We start from the raw sequence: 11,538 nt of genomic DNA on the forward strand, positions 1-11,538 counted from the left end.
CAGGATTCAGAGACCACACCTGAACCAGTGCCTGCAACAGAATCACCAACATCTGGGCAGGATTCTGAACCTACACCTGAACCAGTGCCTGCAACAGAATCACCAACATCTGGGCAGGATTCAGAACCTACATCTGAACCAGGGCCTGTAACAGAATCACCAACATCTGGACAAGATTCAGAAGCAACATCTGAACCAGGGCCTATAACAGAATCACCAACATCTGGACAGGATTCTGAACCTACATCTGAACCAGTGCCTGAAACAGAATCATCAACATCTGGGCAGGATTCAGAAGCAACATCTGAACCAGCACCACCAACAGAATCGCCAACATCTGGACAAGATTCAGAAGCAACATCTGAACCAGGGCCTGTAACAGAATCACCAACATCTGGACAGGATTCAGAGACCACACCTGAACCAGTGCCTGCAACAGAATCACCAACATCTGTGCAGGATTCTGAACCTACACCTGAACCTGTGCCTGTAACAGAATCACCAACATCTGGACAGGATTCAGAGACCACACCTGAACCAGTGCCTGCAACAGAATCACCAACATCTGGACAGGATTCAGAGACCACACCTGAACCAGTGCCTGCAACAGAATCACCAACATCTGGGCAGGATTCTGAACCTACACCTGAACCTGTGCCTGCAACAGAATCACCAACATCTGGGCAGGATTCTGAACCTACACCTGAACCTGTGCCTGCAACAGAATCACCAACATCTGTGCAGGATTCTGAACCTACACCTGAACCTGTGCCTGCAACAGAATCACCAACATCTGGGCAGGATTNGGACCTTAGAAGACCAACTTAATGTGGGAGTGCGATCTTTTGATTTTCATGCTGGAATTTGGCTGCCTCTACAAAAACATGTGTATGTCCAGGATAGGCACTGGATGTTTTGGCAACACATTCAATTTGATGAAGTCCTTAAGATCATTTTAGATTTCTTAAGTGTCCATAGTAGTGAAACTGTGCTGTTGAAAGTGACACTACAAGGCTTATACATGAGGACAGTGGAGGAACTGATGAAGAAATTGATTGAAAAATTCAAAGATAAAATATGGACTCAGTTGTCTGTACCAAACATGCAACAGGCAAGGGGCAAGATTGTTTTTCTCCAGAGTAATACCTTCAGTGCTGGAATAGAAAACCATAAATCATTTTTCTTTGAACATAAACAGCTAAAGAACGTTGAAGACAAAATAGAGCAAATGAAATCACACCTCTGTAACCATCACGTTGTGCTGACTGAAAGTGAAGCATCAAGGCTTGAACGTCCTAAAACCTTGGCTAAAAAAGTTAACAGGCAGCTTAATGACTTTCTTGTGCAACATAAGAAAAGCTCCATGAACCAAGGCTGCTTAGGTGTCTTCAGCATTAGCTTCCCAAGTGCTGAACTTATTGAAAACATCATTCAAACCAAAACATGCAATTGTGGTAAAGGTCCAGAATCACCAACATCTGGGCATGATGCTGAACCTACATCTGAACCAGTGCCAGCAACAGAGCCACCAACACCTGAACCTGTGCCTGCAACAGAATCACCAACACCTGAACCTGTGCCTGCAACAGAATCACCAACACCTGAACCTGTGCCTGCAGCAGAATCACCAACACCTGGACAAGTTTCAGAGCCACCACCTTATTCACACACTTCGCCTGCAGCAGGGCCTAATGCTGAATCACCAACATCTGAGATTGACCTTAAAGTATCACCTGAGTCAGACAGCACAATTAAAGATGAACACTCACATAAACCTGAGTCAGCAGAGCACCAACCACAACTGATAAATACACCAGCCACTCTGCCCGCAACACTACAGGAGTCACATCCAGCAGTGTTGCCTAAAATTCCTCTTAAAATAGAGCACAAGCTGGCACCACAGTGGAGAAAACGTAAATGCTACAGAGGGTCGATCAAGTAAGACATGCATTGCTAAGGCTAATTAAATTATCCTCTAAAATTCTGGAATGGAAAAGTGTGGAATTATTTTGTTCTGAAAATTAAATGAAGTGTAAGACTTATGTTGTGTCATGTAATTAAGTAACATTATCTAATATTCACATGCATTGTTACAAAAAAATATATTGGGAATAGGTCTTTGCAAAACCTACCTTTTAAATAGTGGTGTTTAAAGGTAGTTACAAATAAATCCTGACTGCAACAAGAAAAAATAATGTAAAAAGGCACACATTTACACTTGTAATAATTTATAAAAGAGGAAAATTTAACAAAAGTTTTGGGGCAGTGTACAATTCATAGATACTACTTCATATTTCGCTTGTCACTCACACGTGGCCATTGATGATTTTAGCATTCCTGTAAAGTGATGTAATTGCAGCCAAGTGCATAACCATGATGATGTCAATCTTTTCATTGCCACACTAAAAACATTCCTCAGTGACATCACATTTGTCTCAGCGTGTCTCATTGGATTTGTATGATGTGCTTTCTTTTGAATGAGTTTAATTGTGCTTGGTATTTTTCTGATCACTAAATTGACTACATAACCAAATAAATCACGACATATGTAAACTTGAATACATTGTGTACAGCTGTGGGAAGCGAGGTTGGGCTGTAAGAAATAATATAAGTTAAAAGAAAAAAATCAAGCAAGACATGCTGACTTAAGTCAACAGTTTCATGTTTAATTTGAACTTCAATTAGACTATTCAGTGTACAGTAACACAAAAACCAGCAACTTTATTTTCAGAATTATGACTTAAATCTCAGATATGCCAGATATGTCTTTCCTCAGAATCTTAACTTTCTTATTTTTTTCTCTGAAAATACTGACATCAGTTGTGGGACTCAAACTATTTTCTTTTTTCTCAATTATTTTTCATGTAGTCCTCCATACTATGTAAATGTATGCTGAGTGATTTAACATACCTAAAGCAAATGCATGCCATGTCTGTAACAGAAATAATAGAAATAGAAATAAAAAACAGAACAATGTAATATTCTGTAGCCTAATAATATAACAACTTGAGAGGAGCCATTCTGCACAATGAGTACTTTAATTTTTGATGCTTTAAGTGCATTATGCAGAACAGTGACATTCTGAATTCAATCTGAAAGGACTTTTACTTGTAATGGAGTATTTTACAGTATTTCTATTTTTACTTTTAAGTAAATCTTCGGTGCGTCTTCCATCACTGCTAATTATTGATGCAGTCATGTATACATCACTTTACTGTTGATTAACAGTTTCGACTGAATACAGAGCATTTTTATGTTCCTAAATGTGGATTTTAGATTCGCAGCATAATATAGCATCATATCATATATGGTATTATAGAGAACAATTAACTTTAAGTGTCCAATAAATGTATATTTTCCTCTGATGTGTAAAGTAGAAGTATAAAGTAAATTTATTAATGTATAAGTGCAGTACTTGGGGAACTGTTACTTCCAATACAAAGAGTTATTATCCAGTACTATAACAGACATTATTCTGAACTGAGACATTTTGTATATAATGAGTGCTTTTGGTTCTTTAAATATATTCTAAAGCTAATACTTTGTATTTCCATTTTATGCCACTTTATACTTTATACTAGGGTTCTGCGCAGTATATTAGCTGTCCCTAGGACTGCGCTCTTCTGGACAGAGACCACAGATGTTATACCTGGAATCTCTGATTACCACTGGTACCGCTGTTGCCTTCACTCCCCACATCTTTTCTAGATACTTCAACAGCCCTTGGTATTTTTCCAGCTTCTCATGTTCCTTCTTCCTGATGTTGCTCTCGCTCGGGATTGCTACATCTATCACCACGATAGATATCAAAACTATATCTGCTTGGCTAGCCATCATCGGTTTGTCAGTCTGGATCTGGAGGTCCCACTGGATCTTAGCTCGGTCATTCTCCACCACCTCAGGAGGTGTCTTGGACTTCCAGCCCATACTCAGTGCAGATGTTCCCGTACGCCACGCCAGCCATTTCTGAAACTCCAGGTTAGCATCTGGGGGGTACCAGACGCTCAAAACAAGTCAATAGCAACAGCAAAAAAAGAAAGCTGTCTGGCATTGGCAGAGAAGACTTGGCAATTTTTTCATGGGCACAACCCACATCCTCAGCTCTGCTGCTCATCCCACAAATGCATGTTCCTTACAAATGTGGCACCATTCAAAAGGGAAATACACAGGCTTTTCAACGGTATAAAATGTATTGCCAAGAAGCATTGTTGCAACAAAGAAATAATCTACCAAACACAAATTTCCTTACTTTTTGTGCTACACAGTACTTTTGGTACTTAAAGTTTTAACTTGAATACTTAGTTACTTGCAGCAGAGTATTTCAGCACAGTGGTTAGAAGTAGAAGATACTTTTCTAACGCTTTTACATGTATCTATGTACTTATTTTTCCTCATGTACACGTGTGTAATTGACAGCAGTGAGCTGGGTGAACACAGAGGGAGTCAGATATTATATTATTACCGCTGTCTCGCGGCACATGTGACTCGCCCAGTCCTCCACGTTGGTCGCCTCACTGCTGATGTCAAGAGAAGGAAAAACCCAACTTCCTTGTTACCGGCTGACAGTTGAGAGAACAAGCGTCTCTTCGCCATATTTCCTCAGCAGTGACAGACCCTTCAGCAGAAAGACACGTCCAACAGCCCGTCTGAGGTTTTTAAGGTAAGTTTTTATCTCTTGAGTTAAGTTTGAAGTTGAGGCGGAAACAGACGCAGCGACTTGTTAAACTAAGTTGTGCGACAGTTGGGCTGTCGCCCTGTGTTGACAACAGACCACCACTACATGTTTCTCTGTTGTTGTGTTCATTTAGAGAGTGAGAGGATGACACAAGGGTCTGCTTATTTCCCCTCTCACTTCTCCTTTCAGCCTGTATCTCTGTAACCTTTTGTCAGATGGCATAATGATGGTGAGGTAAAGTAATAGTAGTCAGGATACATGTAGTAGATTTATGATAACCTGCAACTAGACTGATAATCTATAAATCATTTCAGACATTTCTAACGCAAAAACTTGTTTCAGACCCTTAAATGTGACAATTTGTTACTTTTCCGTTTGAAATTATTTTTTGAATTTGACTGTTGATTGGCCAAAACAAGACATTTAAAGATTCGTAAACTATGTTTTTAAATATATTAATATTATTTTCTGTCATTTTATAGACCTAATAATGAGCACAAATAATTCTATAAATAAAAAAGGCTCTGCAATTTAATAAAAAATAATCCTTTATTGCAGCTGCAATTTATTTACACTCTATAACATAGCCTATATATTCATGTAGCATTCTGCCTATTCATGCAACTACTGATTTATATCACTTTTTATCCTTTATTTTAACATATACTCCTTTATATCCTTATCTACATATGCATTTTGTTTCTGCTTGTGTGTTTTTATTATTATTGCTATTATTGTTACTATTTCATACATATATTTTAAGTGCAGTGTTGGAGGGTGTGTGAGACCCACGTTTGTCAATGGCAATCAATGTACTTGTTCGTGTGACAAATAAATAACTGAGCGTAGAAATGAGTGGGCTAATAATATGATTTAGGACAAAATAAAAGGCATAAAGGTCTAAGGGAAAAAAAGTTAGACACAAAATAGTGAAGTAGCAAAGAAAGTTTGAGAAAAAAGTAATCAAATTAATTCGCGTTTTTTCCTGTTGATTTTATTTTATTTTTTAAATTAAGTGACTCACAGCTTTGTTTATAATATGTCCAAAAAATGTAAAAAAAAGAAAAAATGCTTGTTAGAATTTGGCGTAGCCCACAGGGCATCTTTGTTTTGTCCAACAGAAAGTCTCCAAAACCCAAATATTCTGTTTACTGTCCTATAAGACAAAGAAAAGCAGCAATTCCTCCCATTTGACAAACTAGTTTGAAAAATGATCATATTGATAATTAAAAAAGTTGCAGATTAATTTTCTGTCAACAGACTCGTTGATTAATCCACCAGTTGTTTCCGCTCTAAATAAAACATTTTAAGCACATTGAATGCAGAGCTATAAGAAAATATTTTGTGTTTTAGGATTACAGACTGATCACGAGTGGAGAAAGTGTTACGGTCTTTTACTGAGCCAAAGTAAACGTAGCAATACTACAATGCAGAGGTACTCTATTACAAGTAAAAGTCCTGCATTCAAAATCGTAGTTAAAGAGTTAAACCATAATTATTCTTTATAATTTATTAGTTGATTTATATTTTGTTTCAATAATGTGAATCTGCAAAGTAACTACAGTTATCATATAAATATATTTGAGTAAGAAGCACAACATTGTCTCCCAAACTGTACTGGAGGAAAAGTATAAAGTAGCATGAAATGGAAATACTAAGTCCTTTATGGTGTGCTTTTCCAAACAGGTTAAAGATGAGGGACTTGAGGCTGAAGATATGAATGCTGGTGTTGCTCTCTACACATCTGTTCACCCATGGAGTAAAGACCCCAGCACCACCCCTCTACGCCTCCCAGACTCTGACACTCCTGCATGGATCTTCCCTTCACTTCTCCCTGCGGCTCCAGGCTCCTCCCACCCCTCCTGTGAGAGAATGTACCCTAGTGAATCTGACCCCCAGCACCTGGACGCCCAGCTGGACTTCTGCCACAAGCTCGGGTACTCCACGGCTCAGGTTCAGGCCGTTCAGCAGAAGTTCGGCCCCAACATGGACACAGATAAACTACTGGGGGAGCTGGTTATGATCCGGGCCAGTCGGGAGGGCGGTGGGGGGGCTGAGCAGGGGCCAGTCACCACGATGTCGGTGCTTGTGCCCAGAGGGGACATCCAGGCTCTGGGGCCAACCATGCAGCTGCCTGTGACTGCACCATCTTTTCAGAGCAGAGAGGAGAGCAGTGAGGATGAAGACGCTCTGAGACCCATTGTTATAGATGGGAGTAACGTGGCCATGAGGTGAGAAACTACAGCTGAAGTGATCGATTAGAAAATTAATTTGCAGCTATTTTGTTAATCTATTAAAAAAAAAAAACAGCCCAAAATTAAGGCTGGGGCAGGCAGGTTTATTGAAAACTGATTTATTTAATCTCATTTTATTGTAGAGTTGCACACAGCACCTTCACTCATTCTCTCCTTGCCTTGCTCTCTCTGTTTATCAGACCACAAATAAGAATAAGCTAGCTAGTGCACCCACTGGTCCTCCGCCTCGCTCCCTGCAGCTGAGGACCTCTTTACTACGTTACCAGAAGGACAGTGGGCTCGATTTCGGCCAACGCAAACCTCAGTGCTGGGGTAACCTGTGTAACAACAGCAATAAAGAGTTTGCTGATGCGGTGGGAAGTCCTGGCTGTTCAGTTTCCTGCAGCTGTGGTTTGTCATGGCTGGATTCAGATTTCTGTGGTTGCTTACTGGAGGATGCACTGTGATTCAAGGCTTTAGCTAGCTAGCCTCACATACATTTGAACCTGAATTAGCAGCAGCCATGAGCCTTTAGCGCCAGTTAGCAGAAGGCTAAACTATTAGCAACATTTTCTCTCCATCTCTGAAACTCTTTACTGTTTACATCTGCATTTGTAGAACAGACAGTAGGAACGCCCTCTTTCTAAAATGACCTGGGATTGGTCAAAGAGTTCTGTCACGAGTTCTCTCAGACCACTTAAATTACAAAATGCTCAAAGTTTATTATGGGATTTCTGCCCAGTGACACTTAAATTAAACGGCCTACCCAAACTTTAAGTGGTTATAGCTTCTCAAATGTGACAGTTTGCTGCTTTTATCTGTTTTACATAGATTAGAGCAGGAACGATTAGTCAATAAATCAGCTTGTTGATTAACAGAAAATTAATTGGCTGATAATTTGAATTCTGAATTTTAGTCATTTTTTCCAGCAAAAATGCTTTTATTTGCTGCTTTTCTTTGTCACGTGACAGTAAATTGAATATCTTTGAGTTTTGGACTACTGGCCAGACAAAACAAGACATTTGAAGACATGAAGAAACATTTTCATTTCAAAGACAAAACAATTAACAATTAACTCAGTGTCACACTGAGAGGGAAGTCTCTTTAAAGATTACCAGTGAAAGTCTTCAGACACGTAGTTTCACCTCAAGTTACTGATGATTCACTCTTTGTTGTGTTGGAGATCAGCTCCCTTGTAATTGAAGTAACATGCGGCTGAAAGCAGAAGTGCGTAAAAGGCAAAAAGGCGAACTTTCAAGTGACCTTTCAAGTCTCACATTGATCTGACAAGTTTTTATCTGAGTTATAAATAGTACATGAAAACACACTTTAGTGGGAGGTTTATTGATAAAGATCGTATAAACCAAGGAGGCGATGCGGCTTTCTGTGAACTTTCTGAATCTGAATTTTTTCCAAGAAGGTGAACTTTACTTGGTGTTTGGCGCATATAATCACATCTTAAGAAGAAATAAATAAGGCAAACTACTGCAAATGTGAAGAAACATGTAGAATTGAAAAACTACATTAAAATTATGAGAAAATACAATAAAAATATGTACATATAATAAAAAAGGACAGCTGTACAGTTTTGTGCAAGATGTGAAAAAAAAAATTCAGGGGCCAATATTTTATTAAACAGTCTCAGTTTCCACTGTTTTTGATTGTATTTAGCAGTATGCAAGCCAGCATGCTTTTCTGGCTGTTCTCTGTACAGCGGAAGATTTGTCATTATCTGAGCTGCAAAGAGACGACAGCTCATAGACAGCTGACAGAAAGCACAATGATGGATGACAGCGCATTCAAGTGACAGATGACAGTCGACAAGTCAAATAGTAAAAATATGAAAATTAAGTGAAAAAAATAATCATAAAGATTACAACAAACAGACACAACTATGAAAATAACATTGACAGTGTATTCAGAGCATGTTAGAGTCTACATTGTAAGCAGTAACTTAAAAGTTAAAACTACATACATTGCAAAGTAACAACAGTGGAGCTCTTTGGGTTGACCTCCGTCTCTGGCGAGCTTGGTGAATAGCATTTTGTTGTATCCCCAAGGTAAAGTGAAAGGGATACTTCACCGATTTTCAACCAGCTCTGTATCTTAATAATGTGGGTAGTATGTGTACATGAGCTGTGGTAAACTTTCCTTAATCTTACCAGTGCCCCCGGGCTCAAACTACAGGCTCCACATTTTTATATTGCCTGCCACTCATGCCGCCACCACGGACACAAAGAGTACAGAAGTGGATCAAGAGACACACCCACCCCTTCCTCTCTTAAACCCAGACCAAACTCTGATAAAAAACGGTATAACTAGGCAGTGCTGATCAAATATAAACCAAGATTATGTTACTACATTGCCTATTTACCACCCAAAGTGTTTTCAGAAACATATTTTAGTGCACTGTTTGGCTGTAATGTGGAGAGTTTGTTAACAGGAAGTGGGCGCGATACTGTTTCCTGCATAGTGAAAACAGAGTCTGAAAAAGCTGAGATCAAACAGTTAAACTAGGCAGCACTGATAAAATAAAAACCAAGATTCTGTTACTGTTCTCACCTTAAATGTTTTTAGAAACATATTTTAACTTAAAGTTTAACTGTAATACGAGATAATTTGTTACCAGCTGGCTGCCATTGTGTCAGATGGGCAAGTGTGCATTATGTTACCTACCAGCAGGAGCGTTTATTGGTCCGGTGTGGCGCTGTGCATTCTGGTAGTTGTAGGTTTTCTACCTCATGGGCAAAAGGGAACACAACAGTCCTTTTTCTCTGTTTTCTCTGGTCATGAATCACCAGTTTCAAAAGTATTGGAGTCTTTCTACCACATAGACAGCCTAGTTTTACGAAAAGACCATTTTTCCAGAGGTAAAATATTTCTTTAACTGATAACATTAAGATCTACTGCATTCTAAATTGTATACTTTTTCTTTATACTTCTATACTAAATTTCGCACAACCGACTGTTACAGATATATGACCAAGAGGGTCAAAGTTGAAGGCAAGATGCTATGACGAATTATGTCCCAGTTGTATGCAAACATCATGCAACAGTACGTACTTTGTGAGGGCAGCTGCAGTACGTACTGAGAGTAAAAAGAAAAAGTGTGCAGTTCAGAACTAATGGATTGTTTACCACATTCGCTATCGGTGTTTAGCATGTTAGCATGCTAACATTTGCAAACTAGCAGTAAGCTAGATGAAACATCAAGGGATCACCACAGTTATTACAATCTCAGGGGAACATGAATGTACGTGGCAATCCATACATTTCACTCAAAACCACAGATGTCAGCCTCACGTTGCCGCTAGCACACCTAGTAACACTAAATGTAAAAAGCCTGTCAGAGATCACAGACGACTAATTTCTGTGACAAACTGGTGCCAGCTTATCAGGAGCTACAGTTCGTGCTCGCTGCTGGCTCTTTCTGTATTTGCATTGTGCATTGCCAGAGGGATCATTCCAGATAAATGACTGTTATTTCACAGACGGCAATAAGCAAACACAATATCAGCTTCACCCAACATTTATCCTTAATGTGGTTGGCAGAAAGGGGCAGCATGTGCGCCATGGCCTCTCCCACTTTATTAAATACATTGAGAACTGCAATTTTCCCTCAGTGCCATAAAAGACAAGCAGGAACTGTTGTTATCTGTTCTGTGTTTCTGCACCAGACTTTATATTTGACAGTAGTTTAGGGAGCTCTTTCTCACACACACACACACACACACACACACACACACACACACACACACACACACACACACACACACACACACACACACACACACAGAGTTTACGCAGTGTACACACCCGTCTGTCCTTTTTGCCTTTCCCAGCCGGGCACGCCCGTTCAGGCACGTTGTCAACAGGCTGCTCTAATATGCAAATCAGAGCGTATATGAGTGCCTCCTTGTTTCCTCAAGGACTAGCACAGCTTCTAGAGAGAGACCTTGTTTCAGCGGGAACAGGCCAGACAGCATTTTACACCCCAACCCTCCTACTGTATAATAAGCTTTCCTTGTTCTCTCGTTTGTCTTAGCTTTCACTTAGACATGTCTAAAAACTCCCCCAAGGGCTCTGAGCACTGACAACTGTTACACATCATCACATCTGAAGATTTTTAACTATTCCTCAGGTTAGAGACTTTCTTATCACTGTTTGCAGCTGGGACACAATTTGACTTCTTCAGGCCTCGAAAACACAATCTGAGATGGCAACGTCACTCTTTGGTTTAACAGCTCGACATATGCAAACCTGTGGTTTGACATTTTGGGAAATCCACTCATTCACTTTATTTTGAGAGTCTCCGCCAGTGCTGTTTCAGTCTCACTGTGACAACAAGACTCCAGGAAGTAACTGCTCTCAACCAAGGAACTGACATCCAGTGGTGTGAAAAAGTGTTTGCCCCCTTCCTGATTTCTTACTTTTTTGCATGTTTTCCACACTTAAATGTTTCAGATCACAAACAAATTTTAAACATTAGTCAAAGATAACACAAGTAAACACAAAATGCAGTTTTTAAATGAAGGGTTTTATTAATGAGGAAGAAAAAAATCCAAAGCTACATGGCCCTGTGTGAAAAAGTGTTTGCCCCCCAGCTCTGTTGATGATCTCACCTGAGTT

The 11,538-nt window shown here is 39.6% G+C and overlaps 2 protein-coding genes across 2 annotated transcripts in view; one reads left to right on the plus strand and one right to left on the minus strand.

Moving 5' to 3' along the window:
- oscp1a (organic solute carrier partner 1a) overlaps positions 1 to 4,571 on the minus strand; it is a 21,923-nt gene extending 17,352 nt beyond the window's left edge. Inside the window, exon 1 of the mRNA XM_050035256.1 lies at positions 4,463 to 4,571. The gene's annotated coding sequence lies outside the window, so the exon portion shown is untranslated. The remainder of the gene's footprint in view (positions 1 to 4,462) is intronic.
- zc3h12ab (zinc finger CCCH-type containing 12Ab) overlaps positions 4,520 to 11,538 on the plus strand; it is a 16,068-nt gene continuing 9,049 nt past the window's right edge. Inside the window, exons 1-2 of the mRNA XM_050035252.1 lie at positions 4,520 to 4,660; positions 6,362 to 6,906. Coding sequence (XP_049891209.1) covers positions 6,392 to 6,906 — 515 coding nt within the window. The 5' untranslated portion in view covers positions 4,520 to 4,660; positions 6,362 to 6,391. The remainder of the gene's footprint in view (positions 4,661 to 6,361; positions 6,907 to 11,538) is intronic.

Source organism: Epinephelus moara, chromosome 22 (assembly GCF_006386435.1).
Source record: "Epinephelus moara isolate mb chromosome 22, YSFRI_EMoa_1.0, whole genome shotgun sequence".
NCBI lineage: Eukaryota > Metazoa > Chordata > Actinopteri > Perciformes > Serranidae > Epinephelus > Epinephelus moara.